At 51.8% G+C, this 26,915-nt stretch overlaps 2 protein-coding genes and 1 long non-coding RNA gene across 5 annotated transcripts in view; 2 read left to right on the forward strand and 1 right to left on the reverse strand.

Moving 5' to 3' along the window:
• The window catches only part of PRKD2 (protein kinase D2), a 42,913-nt gene extending 41,837 nt beyond the window's left edge, over positions 1-1,076 (forward strand). For both annotated transcript variants that reach the window (XM_007997306.3, XM_007997307.3), the window contains exons 18-19: positions 284-369; positions 660-1,076. In XM_007997306.3, the coding sequence (XP_007995497.1) occupies positions 284-369; positions 660-872 (299 nt within the window). In that variant the 3' untranslated portion in view covers positions 873-1,076. The remainder of the gene's footprint in view (positions 1-283; positions 370-659) is intronic.
• The window catches only part of LOC119621767 (uncharacterized), a 27,540-nt gene extending 13,744 nt beyond the window's left edge, over positions 1-13,796 (reverse strand). The window contains exons 1-3 of one of the 2 annotated variants that reach the window (XR_012093133.1): positions 13,719-13,796; positions 11,691-11,849; positions 2,602-2,708 (exon numbers count right to left, since the gene is read on the reverse strand). This is a non-coding gene — a long non-coding RNA (uncharacterized lncRNA). Of the gene's footprint in view, positions 1-1,938; positions 2,709-11,690; positions 11,850-13,718 lie in introns of those variants that run through there. The other variant, XR_005238342.2, reaches the window with a different exon arrangement.
• On the forward strand, positions 12,943-26,220 carry DACT3 (dishevelled binding antagonist of beta catenin 3). Its single transcript, XM_007997302.3, has 4 exons — positions 12,943-13,306; positions 20,684-20,780; positions 20,945-21,097; positions 23,953-26,220. The coding sequence occupies exons 1-4, from the start codon at positions 13,058-13,060 to the stop codon at positions 25,347-25,349; spliced, it is 1,896 nt and encodes a 631-aa protein (XP_007995493.1). The 5' UTR covers positions 12,943-13,057; the 3' UTR covers positions 25,350-26,220.
• The last annotated feature ends 695 nt before the right edge of the window (positions 26,221-26,915 follow it).

Here is a 26,915-nt window from a genome sequence, read left to right on the forward strand (position 1 = left end):
ACCTGTGTATGACAGAAAGAAAAGAAAAGGTGACAGGGGAATGGGGGAATCGAAGTAGAGAACAGGTAAAGAGGGAGCTGGTGTGAACATGTGTGGGCAGGAGGAGACAAATTTGTAATGAGGAAATGGGTGGGTGAGTGATTGGCACAGGTGAGGCTTCTGAACCACCTGAGCCAGTGCAGAAGGAAGGTGTCGATGGCAGGCAGGTAGGCTAGGGCGTGCCTATTAGAGGAGGAGTGACCCTCGACCTGTAGGGCTTGACCTGTTTCTCTTTCCTATGCAGCCATTGACCTCATCAACAACCTACTGCAGGTGAAGATGCGCAAACGCTACAGCGTGGACAAATCTCTCAGCCACCCCTGGTTACAGGTGATGCAGTGGGCAGGGCTGGCCCATTGGCTGGGTTGGAGGAAGGGGTGAAACTAGATCGCTTATTGGCTAGGCAGGTAGTGACGGATGTAGGTTTCCTTGGGTCTGGAATGTGACTAGTCCTCCCATTGGCTGGAAGAGGGGGCGAAGCTAAATGTCTACTGGCTGGGTGAGTTGCCGAGGGTGTGGCTTCACCTTTATTGGTACCCAGCTCTCAGTGGCAAAGCAGATGGCCTCCAGGCACTGCTCCAATGCAGACCCCAAGATAACCCCAGTTCTGTCGGGCCCAGGAGTACCAGACGTGGCTGGACCTCCGAGAGCTGGAGGGGAAGATGGGAGAGCGATACATCACGCATGAGAGTGACGACGCGCGCTGGGAGCAGTTTGTGGCAGAGCATCCGCTGCCTGGGTCTGGGCTGCCCACGGACAGGGATCTTGGTGGGGCCCATCCACCACAGGACCACGACATGCAGGGGCTGGCGGAGCGCATCAGTGTTCTCTGAGGTCCTGTGCCCTCGTCCAGCTGCTGCCCTCCACAGCGGTTCTTCACAGGATCCCAGCAATGAACTGTTCTAGGGCAAGTGGCTTCCTGCCCAAACTGGATGGGACATGTGGGGAATGGGGTGGGGGGAGTTATTTCCGAGGCCCCTCCCTGCTTCCCCAGCAATTAAAACGGACTCATCTCTGGCCCTATGGCCTTGGTCTCAGCACACAGCACTCTTGACTCATTAGTTTGTTGTACCAAGATGGAGTTCATCTAGAAAGAGGACTGCCTGAAAAGAGGAAGGATGGAGGGGGTGGGGAGAGAGGACTGATGGGAGAGGAGTCTTGGAAGGAGGACGACCTGGGGTAAAAAATACAGAGGAGGATTGCCAGGAGAGAAGAAGAGAAGGGAGAGGGAGGAGTAATGGAGGAGGAGTTGGAAACTGGGGAGAGATGAAAGGAATGTGACTGGAGGGTAGAGAACTTGGACAAAAGAAAGTAATCTCATGGTTTGTGATGACTGACTTTTTATTTGTGGTGTTACTACTAATCACAACTATTAACAATTCAGGCTGGGCGCGGTGGCTCACGCCTGTAATTCCAGCTCTTTAGGAGGCTAAGGCAGGCAGATCCCTTAGATCTCAGGAGTTTGAGACCAGCCTGACCAACATGGCGAAACTCCCTTTCTACAAAGAGTTCAAAAATTAGCCAGGTGTGGTAGCTTGCACCTGTGGTCCCAGCTACTTGGGAGGTTGAGGCTGGAGGATCGCTTGACCCCAGGAAGCAGAGATTGCAGTGAGCCAAGATCACGCCACTGCACTCTAGCCTGGGCAAGAGAGTGAGACCCTGTCTCAAAAATAAAATAAATAGCTGGGCGTGGTGGCTCAAGCCTGTAATTCCAGCACTTTGGGAGGCCAAGACGGGCGGATCACGAGGTCAGGAGATCGAGACCATCCTGGCTAACACGGTGAAACCCCGTCTCTACTAAAAAATACAAAAAACTAGCTGGGCGAGGTGGCGGGCGCCTGTAGTCCCAGCTACTCGGGAGGCTGAGGCAGGAGAATGGCGTGAACCCGGGAGGCGGAGCTTGCAGTGAGGTGAGATCCGGCCACTGCACTACAGCCTGGGCAACAGAGCGAGACTCCCTCTCAAAATAAAATAAAATAAATAAAATAAAATGCAGTTAGCCCAAGTCTGATCCATACTAGAAAACTGATATGCAACATTTAGTATTTTATTTTATATTGATGTGATGACTTCTCTGTATACGAAATATATAGAGAAGTATATATTAATTCATTTGTCTCACTGAGCTGGGTGATGCTGGGGACACAGTGGTGACTGAGACAGCCACAGACTGCCCTTCATGGGGTTCGCCATCCAGTGGAGAGACTTACCTGCCCCTGGACAGTGATGACCCAGAATGGGAAGGGCGGACTGGGGGAGTTTGGGAGGCTTGGGCAGCCTAGAATGAGCTCAGGGGTCAGAGAGGGTGGGTAGTCAGAGAGGACCTCTTAAGCTTCATCTTGGCGTTGGAAGACTGAAGGCAGAGGGAACGAACTGGAGGGAACACGTGTCCACCTCTCTCTACCTTTGACTTCAGCCCTCCACCTCCCCAGTTCTCCAATAACACCCTAACAACATGGTCCTCCACCTTCCACAGCTGAAGGCAAACGATCTGAACATGCACCTGAACAAGTTTTCTTCAGACTTTCAGCACGCTCTGACTTACGTGCTGCAAAGACCTACCTGAAAGCTGGGCATGGTGGCAGGTGACTGTATTCCCAGCTGCTTAAGAGGCTGAGGTGGGAGGATCACTGGAGTCTAGGAGTTCAAGTCCAGTTTGGGCAACATCCCTTAAAAAAAAAAAAACAGGAAAACAGGAAAGAATTTAGCAGCCAATTTAGGCTAATACTGGGAGCTTACTCTGGGATTTTCCAATTTGATTTGTATCAACTTGTCCATCTGATGGTTCCAGAGCTGCGGCCTTTTTTTTTTTTTTTTCTGAGGCAGGGTCCCTGTTGCCCAGGCTGAAGTGCAGTGGCATGATCACAGCTCACTGCAGCCTTGACCTCCTGGGCTCAAGTGATCCTCCCACCTCAGCCTCCTGAGTAGCTGGAACTACAGGCACATGCCACCATGCCCGGCTAATTTTTTTGTAGAGGTTTTACCATGTTGCCCAGGCTGGTCTCAACTTTCTGAGCTCAAGCAATCTGCCTGCCTCGGCCTCCCAAAGTGTTGGGATTACATACATGAGCCACTGCGCCTGGCTGAGCTGCAGCTCTTTGATTTGAAAATGCTAAATGAGCCTCAGTAAATCGAGGTATCCAAATGAGCAGGATACCTCTGAGGCATAGTTGCTAAGACTATTGGGGAAAGGCTCTTAGACTCCATCCCCAATGCCTATCCCTCTTTAGTCTAAGGTCCAGAAGTGTAGGCAACATAGAGGTGAATCCATCTCTGTGACAGACCCAGGCTAGAAAATGGATGGAAAAGACTGTCAGACCTGATCTGCTGCTGTGTTGGCCACTAGTTAACATCCGGAGACCAGAAATGAGAGACATGATTCAAAAACATTGAAATTCCTCAATTATAGAATTCCAGGAGATAGCGCACATCATGAGGATGCCATGAAAGATAAAATCAAGGCCGCGCACGGTGGCTCACGCCTGTAATCTCAGCACTTTGGGTGCTGAGGTGGTTGGATCATCTGAGGTCGGGAGTTCGAGACCAGCCTGACTAACATGGAGAAATCCCATCTCTATAAAAATGCAAAATTAGCTGGGCATGGTGGCGCATGCTTGTAATCCCAGCTGTTCGGGAGGTTGAGGCAGGAGAATCGCTTGAACCCGGGAGGCTGAGGTTGTGGTGAGCCGAGATCGTGCCATTGCACTCCAGCCTGGGCAACAAGAGTGAAACCCCATCTCAAAAAAAAAAAAAAAGGCCGGGCTCGGTGGCTCAAGCCTGTAATCCCAGCACTTTGGGAGGCCGAGACGGGCGGATCACGAGGTCAAGAGATCGAGACCATCCTGGATAATACGGTGAAACCCCGTCTCTACTAAAAAATACAAAAAAAACCTAGCCGGGCAAGGTGGCGGGCGCCTGTAGTCCCAGCTACTTGGGAGGCTGAGGCTGGAGAATGGCGTAAGCCCGGGAGGCGGAGCTTGCAGTGAGCTGAGATCCGGCCACCGCACTCCAGCCTGGGCTACAGAGCGAGACTCCGTCTCAAAAAAAAAAAAAAAATCAAATCCACACAATGAAAACGTAGGGGCCTACAACTTAAATCATTAGAGACAAAAAGTTTATCCTATTAGGACCACTGGAACCACAAAATCTAATTTTGTTTGTTAGAGACAGGGTCTTGCTCTATCACCCAGGCTTCCATACAGTGGTATGATCATAGCTCACTGCAGCCTCAAACGACTGGGTTCAAGCCATCTTCCCCCTCAGCCGTTTGAGTAGCCGGGACTACAGGTATGAGCCACCACACCTGGCTAATTTTTTGTTTTTTATGTAGTTTTAAATTTTTTATTATTTTTTGAGATGGAATCTTGCTCTGTTGCCCAGGCCAAAGTGCAATGGCATGATCACAGCTCACTGCAGCCTCAACATCCTGGGTTCAAGTGATCTTCCCACCTCAGCCTCCCAAGTAGCTGAGGCTACAGGCACATGCCACCATGCCCGGCTAAGTTTTATATTTTTAGTAGAGAAGGGGTTTTGCCATGTTGGCCAGGCTGGTCTTGAACTCCTGACCTCAAGTGATCTGCCCGCCTTGGCCTCCCAAAGTGCTGGGATTACAGGCATGAACCACTGTGCCTGGGCATGTTTTTTGTTATAGAGATGGGGTCTCACTATGTTGCCCAGGCTGGTATTGAACTCCTGGTGTTAAGAAATCCTCCTGCCTCCACCTCTCAAAGTGCTGGGATTACAGGTGTGGGCCACTGCACCCGGCCTCAAAACCTAATCTTGATAGAGACACTTGTATATACTGTAAAGAAAAGGGACATTGGACTTGACACTATTTAGCTTTGAAATGTAAAAAGAAATTTGAGTCTAAGATTCAGTCTTCCAGTGACTCACTTCCAGCCAACTTTCTCCTCTGTGTCTGTAAGCATTCCTTAACTTTCAGGGAATGACCATCAACCCCCTTAATGAGCATCCTGCCAGGGTTTTTGTAGACACAGGGGCCACACACTCTGCCATAAACGTATTAGTCCCTACTCCCTACCTCAGTACACAACAATAATGGTAATGAGACCACAATTAGCCACATGGTTTATGCCTGTCCAAGCCACTCTTGGGCTCGTTGGGCCCTTTACTACCCAGCAAAGTTTCTTACTCAGATTACTCCAATAATCCCTTTAGAAAGGGATATTCTATCAATGTAGAACAATAATATTTCTTTTTTTTTTTTTTTTTTTTTTTTTTGAGATGGAGTCTTGCTCTGTCACCCAGGCTGGAGTGCAGTGGTGCGATCTCAGCTCACTGCAACTTCTAACTCCCAGATACAAGCCATTGGCCTGCCTAATCCTCCCAAGTAATTGGGATCACAGGTGCACACCATCACAACCAGCGAATTTTTGTATTTTTAGTAGAGGCGGGGTTTCACCATGTTGGACACGCTGGTCTCAAACTCCTGACCTCAAGTGATCCACCTGCCTTGGCCTCCGAAAGTGTTGGGATTACAGGTGTGAGCCACCGTGCCCAGCCAAAGCCACAGTATTTCACATTCACAAGAGGGCTTATGTCTCCCAGTCCCTAATTCTGCCCTTGTTCATCCAGTCCACTAACCTTCCCACCACTCCAACCACCCTGTTCCCGAAACATCCACCTCTCCTTCAGACCCACATAGCCAAGATCTGTGACTTGCATTCCTGATTCTCTTTGAGCCCCCAACTCAACAAACATAGGGTGCATCTGGGAGGCTAAACCTCTTAAGGTAGAAGTAGATCCTTTCTTTTTTAGAATTAAAAAAAATTTTTTTTTGTTTAAATAGAGACAAGATCTTGCTATGTCACCCAGGCTGGTCTTAAAGTCCTGGCCTCAAGTGATCCTCCCGCCTTGGTCTCCCAAAGTGTTGAGATTACAGGTGTGAACCACTGCACCTGGCTCCCTTTTTTTTTTTTAACCAATTACCCCAAGTTGTGGAATAGAATTAGATCTTTTCATGCCCTTCTTGAAGCTGCCTTAATGTGTTCTGACACCAGAGGCCCACTAGGGCCCCCAACGCATTATTCGGAGCCTCCTACTATCCACTTCCATCCCCTACAACACTCCTATCTGCCAAGAATCCCAATCATAACACCTGTAATTTGGGAGGCTGAGGTGAGCAGATCACCTGAGGTCAGGAGTTCTAGACAAGCCTGGCCAACATGGTGAAACCCTGACTCCACTAAAAACAAATTAAAAAATTAGTGTGGCATAGTGGCAGGTACCTGTAATCCCAGCTACTCAGGAGGCTAAGGTAGAAGAATCCCTTGAACCCGAGAGGCAGAAGTTGCAGTGAGTCGAGATCACGCCACTGCACTCCACTCCAGCCTGGGTGACAGAGCGAGACTCTGTCTCAAAAAAAAAAAAAAAAAAAAAAATTCTCAATAAGAGTCCCAATGTTAAAGGATACCACAAGTCCAATACCTCAAGGCTGGAAATAAAATAGTCACACTGTAGTTCCTGCTGTTTCCAATCCAAACACTACACTGGCCTCTATTCTAGAGCAGCCAACACTACCCACTTGAATGTACTAACATACCCTCTGCCTTCTTTCACACACCTGATGATCCACAGCCCCGTTTCCCTTTCCCCTGGAAAGTCAACAGTAAACATACGTAGACTGCTATGCCTCAGTGGTTTGTTGAAACCCCTAGTTACTTTTTTTTCCGATCCTGAATGCTAATTTGAAGGATTTGGTTTTCTCCTATAATTCCATTCTAATCCCATGCATAGATGATATCCTGTCTGGTCAGTTCATTCCAGCAGCTCACTCACTCACTCACACTCCACACGTGCCCCGAGTTTCTGCAGTTATACAGGAAGTAGGAAAAACAAAAATCTGCCCCAAGCCCTTGCTCATAAAGGACAGGCTCATGTCGGTAATCCCAGCACTTTGGGAGGCCAAGGTGGGAGGATCGCTTGAGCCCAGGAGTTCGAGACCAGCCTGGGTAACATAGGGAGACCCCATCTCTACAAAAATAAAAAATAAAAAACTTAGCTGAGTGTGGTGATGCAGACTTCTAGTCCCAGCTACTCGGGAGGCTGAGGTGGGAGGATTGCTTCAGCCTGACAGGTTGAGGCTGCAGTGAGCTGAGATTGCACCACAGCACTCCACCTGGGCAACAGAGCAAGACCCTGTCTCAAAAATAAAATAAAATAAAAAATAATGAGTGTCTAGGACAAATTATAACTATGTAATTCATAAGAACAAGATTTAGGGCATGACGTTGCCCTTGAAGGCAAAACCTTATCCACACAGCATGCATCTATACCATTATTTATTTTGTTTTATCCAAGACTAAAAGGCAACTCCAATGGTTTCTGCGCCGGTCTTGGGTTGAATTTTGTCTCTCTAGTACCTCAGAATATGACCCTACTTGGAAATAGGGTCATTGCAGATGTAATCAGTTAAAAGGAGGTCATACTGGAGTAGGGTGGGCCCCTAATGCAACATGACTGGTGTCTTTTTGTTGTTGTTTTTTGAGATGGAGTTTTGCTCTTGTTGCCCAGGCTAGAGTGCAGTGGCACGATCTCGGCTCACTGCAAATCCCGCCTCCCGGGTTCAAGTGATTCTCCTGCCTCAGCCTCCCAAGTAACTGGATTACAGGCATATGCCACCACGCCCGGCTAATTTTGTATTTTTAGTAGAGACGGGATTTCTCCATGTTGGTCAGGCTGGTCTCAAACTCCCGACCTCAGGTGATCCACTCGCCTTGGCCTCCCAAAGTGCTGGGATTATAGGTGTGAGCCACTGCACCTGGCCAACTGGTGTCTTTATAAGAAGGTGGCCACGTAAGACACAGGGAGAAGCATGTGATGATGAAGGCAGAGCTTGGAATGACGTAGCCACAAGCCAAAGAATGTTAGAGATTGCCGTGAGCCACCAGAAGCTGGGAAGAGGCAAGGAAGGATTGCCTGGGGAATTGGGGAATTGGAGCACCCTAATACGCCTTTGTTTTTTGTTTTTTGTTTTTTTGAGACAGGATCTTGCTCTCTCACTCAGGCTGGAGTGTAGTAGCACGATCATAGCTCACTGCAGCCTCAAACTCCCGGGCTCAAACAATCCTCTTGCTTCAGCCTCCCTACTAGCTGGAACGATAGGCATGCACTACCACACCTGGCTAAGTTTTTTCCTTTCTTTTCTTTTCTTTTTTTTTTGTAGAGATGTGTTGCCCAGGCTGGTCTCAAAGTCCTGGCCTCCAGCGATCCTCCCCTCTCAGCCTCCCAAAGCTTTCGGATTACAGGTGTGAGCCACTGTGCCTGGCCCGGCCTCTGCTTCTATATTTACATATTTCTCTGACTCTAGCGATCCTGCCTCCATCTTATAAGGAACCCTGTGATGCTATTGGATCCACTGGGATAATCCAAGATAAATCTCCCTATCTCAAGATTCTTAATCACAAAAAGTTCCTTTTTCCATAAAAGGTGCTATATTCACAGGTTCCAGGGATAAAGATGTAGACATCTTTGGGGGGCCATTACTCTCCCTACCAGAGCACACATCAATAATCTTATGAAATAATCACTCAAAGACTCACAAGGATTCTACTTGTATTGGGCCCTTGAGGACTCTAATCTATTACAGTCGACATTCTCAGATATTATCAAGGACTAAGTACACACATGCTTGTCACTAACAGGTGCAAGCTGCCTTCCCTCCAAATACTCCACCACAGCCTCTTCATAATTTCCAAACAGGGAATTTAGTCTTCTGGAAAAGACATCGCAGGAAAACTAACCTTGAACTCAGATGGGATGGACTCTACACTATTGCAAACACCAGACTGTCTTGCCTTGGGTTCATATCTCAGAGATGAAGAGATATAAGACCTGTGCTGAATGGGAATCCACTGCCATTAGAGACCTCAGAGGGAGGCTCTTTCAAGAGCCCTGGAAGCAGACGAGGCTGCATCTGTAGACAGCTCTCCTAAGAACCTTGGGTCAAGTAGATGACATCATGAGACAGCCTCCTCCCGGAATCAGAAACTCCAGGATTCCCTCCCACACACACTATTTTAGAGACAGGGTCTCACCACGTTGCCCAGGTTGTCCTTGAACTCATGAGCTTACACAATCCTCCTGCCTCTGTCTCCTGGGTACTACAGGTGCATGTCACAGAGCCTGGCTAGGATTCTCCATTTTAATACCCACTGTGGTCCTCCCGTGCCTGCTTCTCATCATGTGACTTTTGCCTTTCATTTGTGTTCTCTCTCTTTTATTTTTTTGAGATAGAGCCTCCCTCTGTTGCTCAGGTTGGAGTGCAGTGGCATGATCTCAGCTCACTGCAACCTCCGCCTGCCAGGTTCAAGCAATTCTCCTGCCTCAGCCTCCCAAGTAGCTGGGATTACAGGCGTGCACCACCACACCCAGCTAATTTTTGTATTTTTAGTAGAGACGGGGTTTCGCCATGTTGGCCAGGCTGGTCTTGAACTCCTGACCTCAAATGATCCACCTGCCTCTGCCTCCCAAAGTGCTGGGATTACAGGCATGAGCCACCGCACCCGGCCTCATTTGCATTCTCTTTAACTGATCTTTGATTACATGCCTCTCAGATCACAATTCTCCTGCTTTGACTTCTGTCTCTTCCCAAAGGATGCATCTCCCCTCCCTATTCTACCTTCCAGCCTGCAAGATCCACAATGCCCCTGGCTTACTTTTGCAGAAGTATTTACTCAGTCTTACAACTGCAATTAGGATTGTCAATTTCATTCCCCTTTCCCAACACAAATCACTTCTCCCAGGGCCCCATCCCCTTCACCAAAGCCTTTGGATGGAGCACTGTGCCCCACATGCCTTCCACAAAGGCCTCTCCCAATGCACCACTCGATTTTCATGGGAACCTCTTCCTATCCCTACCGTCTACAGATCAAGGTCTATGAGCTTCTGCAACTTCATTAACAGCCCCTTCATGGGACTCAGTCTCTGTAATCACACCTTTTTTTTTTTTTTTTTAAAGATTGGGTCTTGCTCTGTCATCCAGACTGGAGTGCAATGGTGCAGTCATGGCTTACTGCAGCCTCAGCCTCCCAGGCTCAAGTGATCCTCCTGCCTCAGCCTCCTGAGTAGCTCAGACTACAGGCACATGCCACCATATCCAGTTTGTGTGCCATGTTTAGAAACAACTGTTGCTTGTTGATTCTCCAGAAATCTTTCTTTCTCTCTCTCTCTTTTTTTTTTTTGAGACGGATTCTCCCTCTGTCACCCAGGCTGGAGTGCAGTGGCACGATCTTGGCTCACTGCAACCTCCGCCTCCTGGGTTCAAACGATTCTCCTGCCTCTGCCTCCTGTGTAGCTGGGATTACAGGTGTGTGCAATCACGCCTGGCTAATTTTTGTATTTTTAATACAGATGGGGTTTTGCCATGTTGGCCAGGTTAATCTTGAACTCCTGACCTCAGGTGATCCGCCCACCTCGGCCTCCCAAAGTGCTGGGATTACAGACGTGAGCCACCGCACCTGGCTGATTCTCCAGAAATCTTTTGGCATCGTCATTAATAAAAGCATCAAGAAGTCAAAAAGGAAATCTTCAGAATTGCTACAGCTCTTTGGACTCCAGTAACCAAGGATGTCTCTTCACCTCCTTCTTGGAATCCTCCCACCATCTGCTGCTCTCTGGTCTCACACCTTCATTTTTTTTCTCTCTTATTCTCTTTTTAGTTATCTTCCTAGGAATATCCATCTTGAAATGCCTGGTGACCAGAACCCTAAGTCAGCTCCAGATTCAACATTGTACTCGGCAAATGACTCAACTGATCTTGTACATACAGCAGGGATGGAAAACTAATACTGATGTCATTCCCCAGACACTTATCAATCCTTGATTATCTCCCTATTGTTGGAAAATTAGGGCAGTGTAAGAGAACCCCCCCCCTTTTTTTTGAGACAGAGTCTGGCTGTATCTCCCAGGCTGGAGTGTATTGGTATGATCTCGGCTCACTGCAACCTCCACCTCCTGGGTTCAAGAGATTCTCTCGCTTCAGCCTCCCCAGTAGCTGGGATTACAGGCGCCCACCACCATGCCTGGCTAATTTTTGTATTTTTAGTAGAGATGGGGTTTCACCATGTTGCCCAGGCTGTTCTTGAACTCCTGATCTCAGGTGATCCACCTGCCTTGGCCTCCCAATATGCTGGGATTACAGGCGTGAGCCACCACGCCTGGCCCGCGACCTTTTTTTTTTTTTTTTTTGAGACAAGATCTCACTGCTGCCTAGGCTGGATTGCAGTGGTGTGATCATGGCTTTCTGAAACCTCTGCCCTCCCAGGCTCAAGTGATTCTCTCGCCTCAGCTTCCCAAGTAGCTGGGGTTACAGGCGTGCACCACCACACCCAACTAATTTTCTATTTTGAACAAGAGGAAGACTGAATAAAGGTTGTCTCTACCAAATTTTAAGACATTTTTTCCCCTGAAACTTACTAGATTAGTTTTAAAACGTATTTATCAAACCCTTCTGTGGCTGTTGATCTATGGAAGTCATTGCTCCAAGTACCTGATACATTTCATTTAATCCTCAGAACAACTCTATGAGGCAGCCAGTGTTATGATCCCGTGATCAGATGAAGAAACGGTGGCACAGAGAGGTTAAGTTTTCCAAGGTCACACAGTTGTAAAGTGACAGATCTGTGACTCACCCCGAGGAAGTCTGGCTCCTGGAGACTTTGCTGTCTGTCGCCACTATCAATTTCTCTCCATCTCACCACCAGAAGGCCACTTCGTGCACGCGAAATCATAAAAGAGGGAATTTCTCGTATGATCTTCTGGGCCTTGGCTTTTAGGGAGACAAGGTCTGTCTGAGAGACGAGTGTGAATATTAGAGCTAGGTCTTGGAAGTTGGTAGAGGCAGGCTCGGCGTAGTGACACAGGTTGGCCGCCTGAGGGTGCCCCAGTCCTGCTCGCGGAGCCTGGAGACAGCGGGAAACCTTGGAAACGAATGTCAGGCTCAGACTCCTAGGACCAGAGAACGTTGAGAATAGAGCATCATAGAAGGCTGAGAACAAAGCCCCTTAGAACGTAGAACAAAGGCCCCTGGAATGGAAGAATGATGAGCACACAACCTCCTAGCACCTGGGAGACAAAAGCTGCTTAGACTCTCTTCTGGTCAAAGCATAGAATCTTCCACCCAGGGTCTTATAATTCCAGAATTTGGAATGCAATGGATCTCAGACTCTTAGCAGCAAGACCGGCTACATATTTGGCCTAGTGCAAAGTGAAAATAAGGGGCCCCATGCTCAAAAACTAAAAATTTCAAGACAGCAATTGCAGAACATTCAACCAAGCGCGAAGACCCTTCTAAGCGTATTCCAAGCCAGTGAAGCCGGCCCTACGTAGAAACAATTTTATCGGAGGACGTCCGTCTGGTTTTACAGCTGAGTGTCTGGGAAGGCTTCTTGGAAGAGGAGGCGAAGTCAGGGCTCGACCCCCTAACCCTTTTCTCCCCCTGCGCAGCCTCAGAAGCTGAAGGCTGGGCGGGGTGGGGGGATAGGAGCAGCTGCCAAACTGTCACGTGGACCCATTCCCTATTTATAGATCACCCTTCCCCTCGCGCCGGACAGTCCAATGGTAGCCAGAGCTCGCCCGCAAAAGGGTGGAACCTGCTGCAAGACCGGCCAGACACAGACCAATGGCATTGAAGCAAGGGCGGGCTTGTTTCATTGTGACGCGTAGAGGGGCGAGGCCAGGGCCCCGAGGCAGTTGCTCGGAGGGGGCGTGGCGAGCGGAGTGAGTAGGCAGTTGCGAGCATGCGTCGTGTTGGGCGGTGCGGTTGCACGGCCGAGCGTCTCCGTCGGGGAGGTTATTCGCCAATAGGCGGCAGTTGCTCGGTCGCCGGGGGCGTGGCCATGCAGATAAGGCGCGGGTGGGCGGCCCAATGGGCGGGCGCCTATGCAGATGAGACGGTGACAGCCCGGCCAGCGGGCGGGCAGGCTGCTGGGGCGGGGAGGTGGGACCGGGAGAGGGGTGGCCGCGGGGCCCGGCCGGGCTGGGGCGGGGGGCCGCAGCCATGATCCGGGCCTTCTCGTTCCCGGTGAGCCCTGAGCGGGGCCGGCTGCGGGGCTGGCTGGAGGGTAGCCTGGCCGGGCTCTGCGAGTTACACTGGCTCCGGGAGAGGCAGGAGTACCGCGTGCAGCAGGCGCTGCGGCTGGCCCAGCCCGGAATGGGGGGCGCCGAGGCCGAGGACGAGGAGGACGCTGATGAGGATGAAGATGCGGCGGCGGCGCGCCGGGCCGCAGCAGCCCTGGAGGAGCAGCTGGTAAGGGGCCGCCTGTCCGTCCGTCCCTCCACCCCCGTCTGTCTGTCTGCTTCAGTTGGATGCTCAGACACCCGGGCGGGGTGGGGGGTTGGGGACCCGGGTAGGCAGGGAGTGAGAAAGGACAGGGGGTGGGGCTGGAGACCCCGGAGTTCCGGCGGCGAGCCGGACCTGGCCTCCCCGCCCCCAAATCGGGGGAGGGGAAACTGCATCGCCCCCACTGGGGCCTCGTGAGAAACAGGCCCCATCCGTTACACCCCTTCCCCAAAGAAAATCCTTCTGGGCGCCAAGTATGTGTCAAACCCCGGACCGGGTACTTTGCAGGCGTTGTCTTCTTGCAGCTTGGGAAACAGGGGGTGATAGTCCCCATTTAACATAGAGAGAAATTGAGGCTCAGAGAGAGCAAGCGACTCACCCAAGGTCACACAGCCAGGCTCCAAACATGCCCTTATCTGGGCCCCGCCACCAGGGCTCCATCTTCCCTAAGTCCTGGTGTGCTTGGAGATCTCTGGAGGGGGCGGGGTGGGAGGAGGGGAATCTGAGGGCCTCCAGAGGGAGGGACCACTGCTGAGAGAAAGCTCACAGTCCCTGAGGACCCCCCACTGGGCTCTTGACCCTTTGATGACGCTTCCCCTGCTTCCTAGCTGGCCCCAGCTCTCCTTGACCCAAGGGGAGGCAGGTCGAGGCAGCGCCTGGGGGAGACTTCTGGACTCTGGGTGTTCTCATGGTGGAAGATGGACGGAGGTCTCCGGAATGACTTGAGGAGGCCCATGCCTCTCCCCTTTCTATGTCATTCCTTGAGTCTCCCGACCTCATGCCGGGGTTCTGTCACTCTCTCCGTCCTGCCACATCCCTGTGACTTTCTGTGTCTGCTTCTCTTTCTTCACCCTGTCTCTCTGTCTCTGTGATCTCTGTGTCCCTCTGCGTCTGTCTCCTTGGCCTTCCCTTCCTGCCTGTCTGCACCTCGCTCTCTTCTTGCCCGACGTCCCAGGCTCAGTCTCTTCCCCTCCCCCCAGCCCGCACACCCTGGCTCCACCGCAGATCCCCATCCCCAAGCCTGTGTGTGGCCAGAGCTTCCCGTTTCGGGAAACCTGAGCCGAGGTGGCAGTGGAGGGGGCTCTCCCCGCTGCTGACCTCGACTGCCCTCTCCCCAGATGGGGACTGGGGAGGAAGACTGAAGCCAGACTCCCGGGGCTGCACGCCCGGCCCCTCCCCCTCTCAGGAGTGGGACCCCCCCCCTGCACATTCTTTTCTGGAAACAGAAACAGCTGTGGGAGGCCCCACCCCCTCCCAAAGTTAGAGACGGATTGTGGGGGCCTTCGCTAGCTCCCCCCACCCCAAGCTGGCTCGGCTTGGAAGGCGCTTTCCATCCTGACAAGGAGAAAGCGAGGCATGAGGATAGGGTAGCTGTGGGTAGCTGTGTCGTCTCCCGCTCTGCCCTTGGTCTCTCCCCTTTTCACCTTTCACCTTCCCCATCTCTGCCCTTCAGTCTCCCTCTCCTCGGTCCCTCTGTCCCCTCCTCCCCCCCAGCCCTCTGTCCTCCCGGCATGAGATGGTAGTGGAGAGGCCTGTCCCCCCCCACCCCCCAGTCTCTAGGCAAAGCTTGTCCCAGCATCAGGGAGGAGGCGGTGGCAGGCGGGGGGAGGAGGAGGAGCAGAGAAGCGCTAAATATAAACTTCTCTAGTGCTGGGGGTTCCTGGGTCCCTCTGAAGAGCGGGTGAGGGCTTCCTCTGATCCCCCAGCCCTTGTCTTATGACTTACCCCCCACCCCCAGCCCCTGCCAGGAATACACTTCCTTCAAGGCAAAAAAGACTGAAGCCAGACTTGATTTCTTTCTAATAGGAATGATGGGAATACCAGGTAAAGATCAGGGGTGTTGCAGAGAAGAGAGGCAGGAATCCTGGGTGAGGACAGGGGCTCCCTGGGTCCTGCTTGTTCTCAAGAAGGAAAAAGGTCCTTTTCAGCAAGAAGAATTTAAGTCAGACTTGCGGAAGGACTTCCTAATAGAGATAACTGGGCATTGGATACCAATGAGGGGCACGTGAGGGGAGAAACAAGGTAAGGGAAGTTTGGGCAAAGGGGTCTCCAGGGGTCCTAAGCGAACTCTTATTAAGCCTGCAGAGAAGGGATAAGGGGCACCGTAGGGAGGCAGGGAGTCAGACTCAGGCCAAGGACTTTCTAATCTTTTAAAGATTCATCCTTTTGCAACTGGAAGGAAAGAGGCCAGACTTGCAAATAGAGGGGTGTAGACTTGGAATATTTTCTGGGGGGTGCCTAGGCGCTGGAGAGAATGAGGCATCTCCTGTCTGTCTCCTTAATTTCTGCTCTTCCTTGTAATGGAAGAACCAAAATTAGACTTGGCAGAACTTACCAAAAAATCCATCCTTTCACGTTTATTTATGTATTTGTAAATGATATATTTATTTATTCATTTATTTTTAGAGACGAAGCCTCTCAGGCTGAAGTGCAGTGGTGCAATCATAGCTCACTGCAGCCTCTAACTCCTGGCCTTAAGCAGTCCTCCTGCCTCGGCCTCCCAAGAAGCTAGGACTACAGGTGCATGCCACCACACTTGGCTAATTTTTTTTTTTTTTTTAAGATATGAGGTCTTGCTATGTTGTTCAGGCTGGTCTCCAACTCCTGGGCTCAAGCAATCCTCCTGCCTCAGCCTCTCACAGCACTAGGATTGCAGGTGTGAGCTACTGTACCTGGCCTTTATTTGTTAATTGAGACAGAATCTTGCTGTGTCACCCAGGCTGGAGTGCAATGGCATGATCTCAGCTCACTGCAACGTCCGCCTCCTAGGTTCAGGTGATTCTCGGCCCACTGCAACCTCCACCTCCTGGATTCAAGCGATTCTCCTGTCTCAACCTCCCAAGGAGCTGGAATTACAGGCATGCACCATCACCCCTGGCTAATTTTTGTATTTTTAGTAGAGATGGGTTTTCACCATGTTGGCCAGGCTGGTCTTGAATTTCTGGCCTCAAGTGATCCTCCCACCTTGGCCTCGAAAAGTTGTTGGGATTACAGGCATGAGCCACTGTGCCCGACTCCTACATTTATTTTTAATTAAACAATGGAAACATTTTCTATTTTCCTTGTAAGAAATTCATAGCTTTCCTGTAATCATACAAACTGGCATTTATTATGTGTCAAAAGAAACTCATTTAATCCTCACAATAACCTCCAGGAGATGGTGTGCTATGATGCCCAGTTATAGACAAGGAAACTGAAGCCCAGAGAGGTAAAGCCACCCATCCAAGGTCACACAGCTGGGGAGCAGCAGAGCTTAATGTGATGCCAAGTCATACCTCCTTAAACATTTCCTTCTACCATCCAGTCCCCCCATTCCTCCCTGGAGCCCCTAAATCCAACCTTTCCTCTGAGGTCACCATCATTGTCACCTTACTGTCACCTCCCAGACCTCTTCCAACATATCTCCTAACAGAAACTGTTTAGATACCCAAAAATATGGAGCTTTTGTCAAAGCTTTGCATTTTACAAATTCTAGTTTCTTGGGTGAGGTCCCAGAGACTATGCCAGTCAAAGTGTGGCCCCCTGGCCAGCAGTACCACATCACAAGGAACTTGTTAGCCATATAACCACTTGGGCCCGACTGCAGGCTGAAATCAAAAGCTCTGGGAATGGGACTCAGTCATTTGGGTTTTCACAAGCCCTCCAGGTAATTCTGAGTCACTCCTATATATATTCTGCAGTTTTCTCTTTCTGCTCAATGCTATATCTTGGTAATGATTCTATATAGAAATTTGACTCATTCCATTTTAACAGCTGTATAGTATTCCATTGTATTCATTCATTCCTTCATCTAATAGTTCTTTTTAAAAAATACACAGCTGTGCACAGTGGCTCATGCCTGTAATCCCAGCGCTTCAAGAGACCAAGGCGGGAGGACTGCTTGAGCCCAGGAGTTTGAGACAAGCCTGTGCAACACAGGCAGACCCTGTCTCTACAAAAATATACAAAAACTAGCAGGGCGTGGTGGCACGCACCTGTAGTCCCAGCTACTCGGGAGGCTGAGGTAGTAGGATCACCTGAGCCCAGGAGGTGAAGTTTGCAGTGAGCTGTGATTGTGCCACTGCAGTCCAGCCTGGTGAGACAGTGAGATCTTGTCTCAAAAATAAAATAAAAAATACCGGGCACAATGGCTCACGCATGTAATCCCAGCACTTTGGGAGGCTGAGGTGGGCGGATGACTTGTGGTCAGGAGTTCGAGACCATCCTGGCCAACATGATGAAACCCTGTCTCTACTAAAAATACAAAAATGAGCCAAGTGAGGTGGGACATGCTTGTAATCCCAGCTACTTGGGAGGCTGAGGCAAAAAAAATCACTTGAACCTGGGAGGCAGAGGCTGCACCACTGCACTCCAGCCTGGGCGGCAGAGCTAGATTCTGTCTGAAAAATTAATAAATAAATAAATTTCATATATATATATATATATATGGGGAGAGAGAGAGACTGGGTCTCACTATGTAGCCTAGGCTGGTCTCGAACTCTTGGCCTCAAGCGATCCTCCCACCTTGGCACTCCCAGAGTGCTGGAATGACAGGCATAAGCCACCACACCCAGCCCATTAAGTATTTCCTGAGCACCCACTGTGTGCCAGGCACAGTTCTAGGCACTGGGTGGGGGTACACCTGTGAGCAAAACAGAAATGTCTGAATTCCTAGGGCTGACATTCTAGTCAGAGAGTCAACAAACAAATGACACCTTGATGTATAATTTTATTTTATTTTAATTGTTTTTGGAGACGAAGTCTCACTGTTGCCCAGGCTGGAGTGCAGTGGTGTGATCTTGGCTTGCTGCAACCTCCGCCTCCCTGGTTCAAGCAATTCTCCTGCTTCAGCCTCCTGGGTAGCTGGGATTACAGGCGCGCACCACCACACCCGGCTATTTTTTGTATTTTTAGTAGAGACAGGGTTTCACCATGTTGGTCAGGCTGGTCTTGAACTCCTGAAATCAAGTGATCCTCCCTGCCTCGGCCTCCCAATGTGCTGGGATTACAGGTGTGAGCCACCGAGCCCGGCCCAATGTATAATTTTAAATCAAGAGGTCATTACTGATATGTAGAAAAAAACCGAAAAGCAGGGCAACAGGGTGCACAATGACAGGGGAGCTATTTTGGAAAGGTGTCAGAGAAGAGATCAGGTCACCAAAGACCTGAATGAAGCAAGGAAAGTATGTGGGGGAAGCCTTCTCCCGAGGTAGGCGCATCCGTGGTATGTTCGAGGGACGGTGGCGAGGCCAGGCGTGGCTAGAGGGGAGTGAGTATGCCAGTGATTTGTGGGGGACATGACATGGGGGACATGGGCGGTCCGACAGATTTTTTTAGCTACTTCCTGATGCCGCACAATTCGGCTGCTTTTTTGAGTTCCGCTCAAAGATGACTTCACCGTGAGCGTCTCAACATGCCCAGGGCAGGAGCCCAAAGTAGAACGATTTGTTGACCTTCCTCGAATAAACAGGCCCAGATGGGGGCTTCTGTTCTCGGGGGAGGGGAGAGGCTGGGCCCTGGAGAGACTGGGACTGGGGGGGTTGTGGCTGCCGGGGAGCCGGCCAGTGTTTCTGCCCTAAATAGGCAGGGCTGGGTGCCTGCCCTCCTAAACCCTCCTCCCTACTTCCCTCCCTCCTGCCGTCCAGACAAGCCGCTTTTGTCTGAGGGTCAGCCGTCAGCCTGAGGCTGCCTGCTGCTACCCAGCCTCACTCAGACCCATGTGAGGCGTCTTCTGCTTCTGACCCTCTCTTTTCTAAAATGAGGTTAAATCCTAATGTCCTGGAGACCCCGTCCGTGTTGCTTCAGCCCTTACGCCACCTCTTGTCACGGTCACTCCCCTAAAAGGGTTTTCACCTTCATTAATTCACATCTGACGAGAAGTGCTCTTTTCCCGAAGCAAGAAGCACCCAGGGTAGACTAATGGAAATTTCTTTTCCTTTTTTTCTTTTTTTTTTTAGACAGAGTCTGACTCTGTTGCCCAGGCTGGAGTGCAATGGCACAATCTCGGCTCACTGCAACCTCTGCCTTCCGTGTTCAAGCAATCCTCCCGTCTCAGCCTCTCAAGTAGCTGGGACTACAGGTGCAAACCACCATGCCCCGTTAGTTTTTGTCTTTTTAGTGGAGACGAGGTTTCACCATATTGGCCAGTCTGGTTCCAACTCTAGATCTCATGTGATCCGCCCGCCTCAGCCTCCCAAAGTGCTGGGATTACAGGCGTGAGCCCCTGGGCCTGGCCTGACTCCTGGAAATTTCTTATGGCGATGAGGAACGGTAGACCCACTGGAGCTTCCTGGTGGGAGTGGACCAAAGGCAGAAGGAGGATGTGGTCTCTGGGGCAAAGGAAGGTGCTGGGGATGGCTGCTGCAGTACCAGTAAGGCTAGACTCACAGGACTGTCTAGGAGGCTTGGGCGGTTCTTTCTGAAGGGAGAGCAAAGAGGTGTATGAGTCGTGGTCAGCCTGTTTTATCCATATTGGGGAAAGAGGCAATCTGCAGCAGGAGGGACTTAAGGAAGACTCACAAAAGGACCTTCTGTTGGTGATAAGGGGCAATGGGTGTAGCTGAAAAGACAGATCAAAGACAGGGAGAGGCTGGGCGAAGTGGCTCACGCCTGTAATCCTGGCACTTTGGGAGGCCAAGGCGGGTGGATCACCTGAGATCAGGAGTTCAAGACCAGCCTGGGCAACATGGTGAAACCCCGCCTCTACTGAAAACACAAAAATTATCTGGGCATGGTGGTGGGCGCCTGTAATCCCAGCTACTCAGGAGGCTGAGGTGGGAGGATTGCCTGATGCCAGGAGGTAGAGGCTGTGGTGAGCTGGGATCATGCCACTGCCCTCCAGCCTGGGCGACAGAGTGAGACCCTGTCTCAAAATAAATAAATAAGTAAACAAACAAATAAAATAAAAAAAGAAAAACTTGGAGAAGAAGGCAGACCTATGACTAACGGATCTGGGGGTCACGGATGCCACCTTTTAGTAGTAAACTGTCCTTACAACAATCCCTCAAGTTAGACTCAAGGAGGGACCTTCTAATCGGGGTTGAGGGGTTCTGAGCACAGATTGGGGGAGCAACTGGTAAAGAGGGGGCAAGAGATGGGGATTTTCTGAGGCCTCATCATACCTAAGAGGGAATGAGATGGGGCTGCAGCACGAAGGACTGGAGTTAGACAGTCAGAAGGACTTTCTAATGGGGATGAAGGGACAGAGATCTTGAGGGGTTCCTGGGACTCAGGTACTGCTTTTATCCTTTTGAAGCAAGAGCCTCATTGTCAAAGTGAAACTCTGCCCATAAGCTCATGGAATAGGGGACCAGTTGGCAGAGGACTGGGGGCCTTCTGACCATCCTTCTCTCCCTCTACCTTCAGGAGGCCCTGCCTGGGCTCGTCTGGGACCTGGGCCAGCAGCTGGGAGACCTGAGCCTGGAGTCTGGGGGGCTGGAACAGGAGAGCGGGCGCAGCTCGGGTGAGCATGGATAGAGGGGTAGGGTCTGCCTGGGATGCCTCCATGTTCCCTGTATCCCTCTTTCTCAGGCCCTCCGTGTCTCTCCCCACGCCATCTCCTCCTTTCCCCAGCCCTGGTTTTCCCACCCAAACCCCCTGAACTCTCTCTTTCTCTTGGAAATTCAGGCTTCTATGAAGATCCCAGCTCCACGGGAGGTCCAGATTCACCACCCTCAACCTTCTGTGGGGACAGTGGCTTCTCTGGATCCAGCTCCTATGGTCGCCTAGGTCCCTCTGAGCCCCGGGGTATCTATGCCAGCGAGAGGCCCAAGTCCCTAGGTAAGGTGGGTGAGGGTGGGGCCCTGGGACCAGGGAAAGGACAGTAAGAGTGCGGTTGTGGGCACAGACTTCCGAATCGGGCCTGGATTCCAATTCCTGGTGCGACATTTCCTTTTCACGTGATTATGAGCAGGTCTCTTATTTCTGGGCCTCTGTGTTTCCATCTGTTAAAATGAAATATGGCTGGGTGCGGTGGTTCACGCCTGTAATCCCAGCACTTTGGTAGGTGGGCAGATACTTGAGGCCAGGAGATCCAGACCAACCTGGCCAACATAGTGAAACCCCGTCTATATAAAAATTAGCTGGGCGTGGTAGCGAACACCTGTAATTCCAGGTACTTGGGAGGCTGAGGTGGGAGGATCACTTGAACCTGGGAGGTGGAGGTTGCAGTGAGCCAAGATTGCGCCACTGCCCTCCAGTCTGGGTGACAGAGCAAGACTCTGTCTCAAAATAAATAAATAAATAGGCTGGGCACACTGGCTCTTGCCTGTAATCCCAACACTTTGGGAGGTCAAAGCAGGTGGATCACCTGAGGTCAGGAGTTTGAGACCAACCTGACCAATATGGTAAAACCCTGTCTCTACTAAAACTATAAAAATTAGCTGGGCATGATGGCCTGTGCCCGTAGTCCCAGATACTCTGAAGGCTGAGACTGGAGAATTGCTTGAATCCGGAAGTGGAGGTTGCAGTGAGCCAAGATGGAGCCACCACACTCTAGCCAGGGTGACAGAGTGAGACTCCGTCTCAAAAATATTATAAATAAATAAATAAAATAAATAAATAAAATGGGATAATAACAGTGCCTCAATAGCCAGGCATTGTGGCACATGCCTGTAGTCCTAGCTACTTGTGAGGCTGAGGCAGGAGAATTGCTAGAACCCGGGAGGCAGAGGTTGCAGTGAGCTGAGATGGTGTCACTGCACTCCAACCTGGGTGACAGAGCAAGACTGCCTCAAAAAAATAAAAATGAAAAGCCAACCACACACACACACACACACACATAGTGCCCACCCCAAGGGGATATTTTTGAATATTCAGTGAGCCTCTGCTCTAAGGCATTGGATTTGGAGCATGGCAGTCACTGGTAAACAGGAACTGCTGTCTTTCATTCATACAAGTAAGTTTTTGAGCCTCCACTATGTGCTATCTAGCAGTATTCAAGGAGCAATGAACAAAATGAACACTAATGAACAAAACAGGCAAATCCCTGCCCTCAGGAAACTGCCAGCCTATCGGAGGAATAAATAAAATACAGGATAAATGGCCGGGCGTGGTAGCTTACGCCTGTAATCCCAGCACTTTGGAAGGCCGAGGTGGGTGGATCACGAGGTCAGGAGATCCAGACTAGCCTGACCAACATGGTGACACCCCGTCCCTACAAAAAACACAAAAATTAGCTGGGCGTGGTGGTGGGCACCTGTAATCCCAGCTACTCAGGAGGTTGAGGCAGGAGAACTGCTTGAACCCGGGCGGCAGAGGTTGCAGTGAGCCGAGATCATGCCACTGCATTCCAGCCTGGGTGACAAAGTGAGACCTCGTCTTAAAAAAAAAATAAATAAATAAGCAAAATATCTAGGGTACGAGATAATGCCATGTGCTATGACAAGAAATAAGCCCGGGAAAGGGGCTCAGAAGTGTCCCTTTGAGTTTGGGGAAGGAAGTGCAATTTTAGAAAATAAGGCCACGGAGGGCTTCACTGAGACTGTAACATTTGAGTTGTGTCCTGAACTAAGTGAGGGAGTGAACCTAACAGATATCCAGGAGGAAGGGCATTCCGGGAATCTGGAATCTGGAATGGGAAGCACAAAGGCTCTGAGGCCAGAATGTGACTGGTGCGTGATTTCAGGAGGCCAGTGTGGCTGGAGTCCTATAAATAAGAGGAGAAGGGTCAGCCCGGTGGCTCATGCCTATAATCCCAGCACTTTAGGAGGCTGAGGCAGGAGGATTATTTGAGCCTGGGAGTTGGAGACCAGCCTGGGCAACACAGTGAGACCCCATCCCCCCAAAAATCAGCAGGGCATGGTGGTGCGTTCTTGTAGTCCCAGCTGCTCAGGAAGATAAGGCGGCAGGATCCCTTGAGCCCAGGTGATGGAGACTGCAGTGAGCTATGATCGCGCCACTGCACTCCAGCCTGGGTGACAGAGCAAGCAAGAACCTGTCAAAAAAGAAAGAAAGGAAAGAGAAGGAAGGAAGGAAGGAGGGAGGGAGTGAGGGAGGGAGGGAAGGAAGGAAGGAAGGTAGGAAGGAAGGAAGGAGGGAAGGAAGGAAGGAAGGAAAGGGTAAGATGTTGTGAGAGTTGGAGAGGCAGCCGGGCGCGGTGGCTCAAGCCTGTAATCCCAGCACTTTGGGAGGCCGAGACGGGCGGATCACGAGTTCAGGAAATCGAGACCATCCTGGCTAACCCGGTGAAACCCCGTCTCTACTAAAAAATACAAAAAACTAGCCGGGCGAGGCGGCGGGCGCCTGTAGTCCCAGCTACTCGGGAGGCTGAGGCAGGAGAATGGCGTGAGCCCGGGAGGCGGAGCTTGCAGTGAGCTGAGATCCGGCCACTGCACTCCGGCCTGGGCGACAGAGTGAGACTCTGTCTCAAAAAAAAAAAAAAAAAAAAAAAGTTGGAGAGGCAGAGTCATTATCTGTATCTGGATAAGTCATGCAGGGTCTTGTAGGACCCTGTAAAGATTTGATTATGAATTTTACAGGAAGGAAGGTGTGAGAGCAGGGTTTTTGCTGAGATGGGCATGGAAGGGAGGGAGGCAACCCCACCCCCTTCCAGGCTGGATGGGAAATGGGAAAGGACTTTGAGAGCCCCTCCACTCTCTTCCTTTTTTTTTTTTCTTTTGACCTTCCTTCCCTAGGAGACGCCAGTCCCAGCGCTCCGGAGGTGGTGGGCGCGCGGACAGCAGTGCCGCGGTCCTTCTCAGCGCCCTACCCGACGGCAGGCGGGTCCGCCGGCCCGGAGGCCTGCTCCTCGGCGGAGCGGCGGGCCCGCGCCGGGCCCTTTCTGACGCCCAGCCCCCTGCACGCCGTGGCGATGCGCAGCCCGCGACCCTGCAGCCGCCCTCCCACCGACTCGTCCGACGCGGGGGGCGCAGGGCGGCCCCTGGACGGCTACATCTCGGCGCTCCTGCGCAGGCGCCGCCGCCGGGGGGCGGGCCAGCCCCGGACCAGTCCCGGGGGCGCGGACGGCGGCCTGCGGCGCCAGAACAGCGTGCGTCAGCGGCCGCCCGACGCGTCTCCGCCCCCCGGCAGCGCGCGGCCCGCGCGGGAGCCTTCGGTGGAGCGCGTCGGGGGCCACCCCACCAGCCCTGCCCCCTTGAGCCGCGCCTGGGCGTCGTCGTGGGAGTCGGAGGCTGCACCCGAGCCGGCTGCACCTCCCCCTGCCCCCTCGCCCCCCGACAGCCCGGCCGAGGGCCGCTTGGTGAAGGCGCAGTACATCCCGGGCGCCCAGGCGGCCACCCGAGGCCTCCCCGGTCGCGCCGCCCGCCGCAAACCACCGCCACTGACCCGCGGCCGCAGCGTGGAGCAGTCACCGCCCCGGGAGCGTCCCCGGGCCGCCGGCCGCCGTGGACGCATGACCGAGGCCTCGGGCCGCCGGGGCTCGCCCAGGGCCCGCAAGGCCTCGCGCTCTCAGTCCGAGACCAGCCTGCTGGGCCGCGCCTCCGCGGTCCCGTCGGGGCCCCCCAAGTACCCCACGGCGGAGCGGGAAGAGCCTCGGCCTCCACGGCCACGCCGCGGCCCAGCGCCCACGCTGGCGGCCCAGGCCGCAGGGTCCTGCCGTCGCTGGCGCTCCACTGCGGAGATCGACGCTGCTGATGGGCGCCGCGTGCGGCCCCGAGCCCCGGCGGCGCGTGTTCCCGGCCCCGGCCCGTCCCCGTCAGCTCCCCAGCGTCGTCTGCTCTACGGCTGCGCGGGCAGCGACTCGGAGTGCTCGGCCGGGCGCCTGGGGCCCCTGGGACGCCGGGGGCCTCCGGGAGGCGTCGGCGGGGGTTACGGGGAGAGCGAATCGAGCGCCAGCGAGGGAGAGTCACCTGCCTTCAGCTCTGCCTCCAGCGACTCAGACGGCAGCGGTGGCCTCGTGTGGCCGCAGCAGCTGGTGGCGGCCACTGCGGCCTCCGGGCCCGGGGGCGGAGCAGGTGCAGGGGCGCCAGCCGGCCCCGCCAAAGTCTTCGTGAAGATCAAGGCTTCCCACGCGCTCAAGAAAAAGATACTGCGTTTCCGTTCGGGTTCTCTCAAGGTCATGACTACAGTGTGAGTTTGGGGATTTGCTTGGGCTCCCCCTTCATGGCCTCTGCACCTCCACACTCTCAACCACTGACCCTTCCACATCTACCTTCCAAAGACCATCGTTTTCTCTGCTTCCAAAGACCCCCCACACTCTCCCCACTCCTAGCAGTCTTGGTTGAAAAGGCTCCCCTACCACTAGCGAGAGGAATGGGGAGGAGCCCTGTTTGACCCAGTTCAGCTTCTAGCTTGGAAGTCCTTGGGCAAGACAGTTCCCCTTCTCTGGGCGTCACTTTTCTCATCTGTACAGTGAGTGTCCATGTATGCAAAAGGGGTAATTTGGTTTGAATTTCCCCGTTTTAGTTTAGAAGCCTCGTCTGTTTGTTCCCCTTCACCACTCTCTCTCTCATTCCTGATGAGCCCTCTCATTCCTCCTTTCCTTGCCCAGCTATGGCCCCCTCTCATTCACAAAGTGCCCCCTCCATGTCCCTGGACCCTTAAGATATCCCCTTGGCACCCTGGTCAGAGACTCTGTGTCTGACTCAGGTGGTTCCTGCAGAGTGCCCTGGGAAGGGAAGGAGCACTGATTTGGGGGTTTTGAGGGTCAAGTAGGGGTTGGCAACACCTGGAAAGAAGGACTCTTTCACCTCGATCCCTGGACAATTATGGAGGATTCGGAGGTAGAAGAGGGGAAGGAAGATGGTTTCTATCTCATACCCCCCACTCCCTGTGAGAGGGAATGGGGGAAGCCTGATGACCCTCAGCTGTTCCAATCTAGTATTTTTTTTTCTTTTTTAAAATTACTGTATTTATTATGACGATGGTGACTCCCCAGTGCAAAGGGGGGCCAGATTCTGTGTGTTTCTCTAACCTCTTTGTAAATAAATGCACAGTGTTACATATATGGTGGACTCTCATTGAATGATTAAGTGGGAGAAATGCTGTTTTTCCTTTGGATTAACATTTATTGAGCAACTTCTGTTTGCTGTGGATATGGCAGTTTCCAGGGAGGCCCCAGGGTGAATCTCAGCATCATCTTCCTACCATTGGCTATTTTACATCAAGGAATCTGACCTTTGATTGGGTTATGTTTGGTCATAAATATGATTTCAGGCAGGATATGACGGCTCATGCTTGTAATCCCAGCATTTTGGGAGGCAGAGGTAGGGGGATCGATTGAGCCCAGGAGTTCAAGACCAGCTTGGGCAACATGGTAAAACCCCATCTCTACAGAAAATACAAAAATTAGCCAGGCATGGTAGGTCATTCGTGTAGTCCCAACTACTTGGGAGACTGAGGTGGGAGAATCACTTGAGACTGGGAGGCCTAGGCTGCAGTGAGCCATGATTATGCCACTGCACGCCAGCCTGGATGACAAGCAAGACTGTCTCAAAAAACAAACAAAAAATATGGTTTCCCAAAAATGGGAACAGAATAGGAAACAGACAGTCCCTAAATCCCCTCTCTCACAGTCATCATAATCAGCAGTTTGATGTGCATCCTCCCATGTTTCTTTATGTGTTTGCACACATATATGAATCTAAATAACTATATAAATATATATGTATGAATATACATATAGCTATATATGTAATAT

This window comes from Chlorocebus sabaeus, chromosome 6 (genome assembly GCF_047675955.1).
Source record: "Chlorocebus sabaeus isolate Y175 chromosome 6, mChlSab1.0.hap1, whole genome shotgun sequence".
NCBI classification, from domain to species: domain Eukaryota; kingdom Metazoa; phylum Chordata; class Mammalia; order Primates; family Cercopithecidae; genus Chlorocebus; species Chlorocebus sabaeus.

Excerpts from the sequence above, each read along its gene's own strand:
- DACT3 (XM_007997302.3), top strand. The coding sequence starts at position 13,058 with ATGATCCGGGCCTTCTCGTTCCCGGTGAGCCCTGAGCGGGGCCGGCTG. Across the intron at positions 13,307-20,683 it reads CAGCCCTGGAGGAGCAGCTG|GAGGCCCTGCCTGGGCTCGT; the intron begins GTAAGGGGCCGC and ends CTCTACCTTCAG. Across the intron at positions 20,781-20,944 it reads GGAGAGCGGGCGCAGCTCGG|GCTTCTATGAAGATCCCAGC; the intron begins GTGAGCATGGAT and ends TTGGAAATTCAG.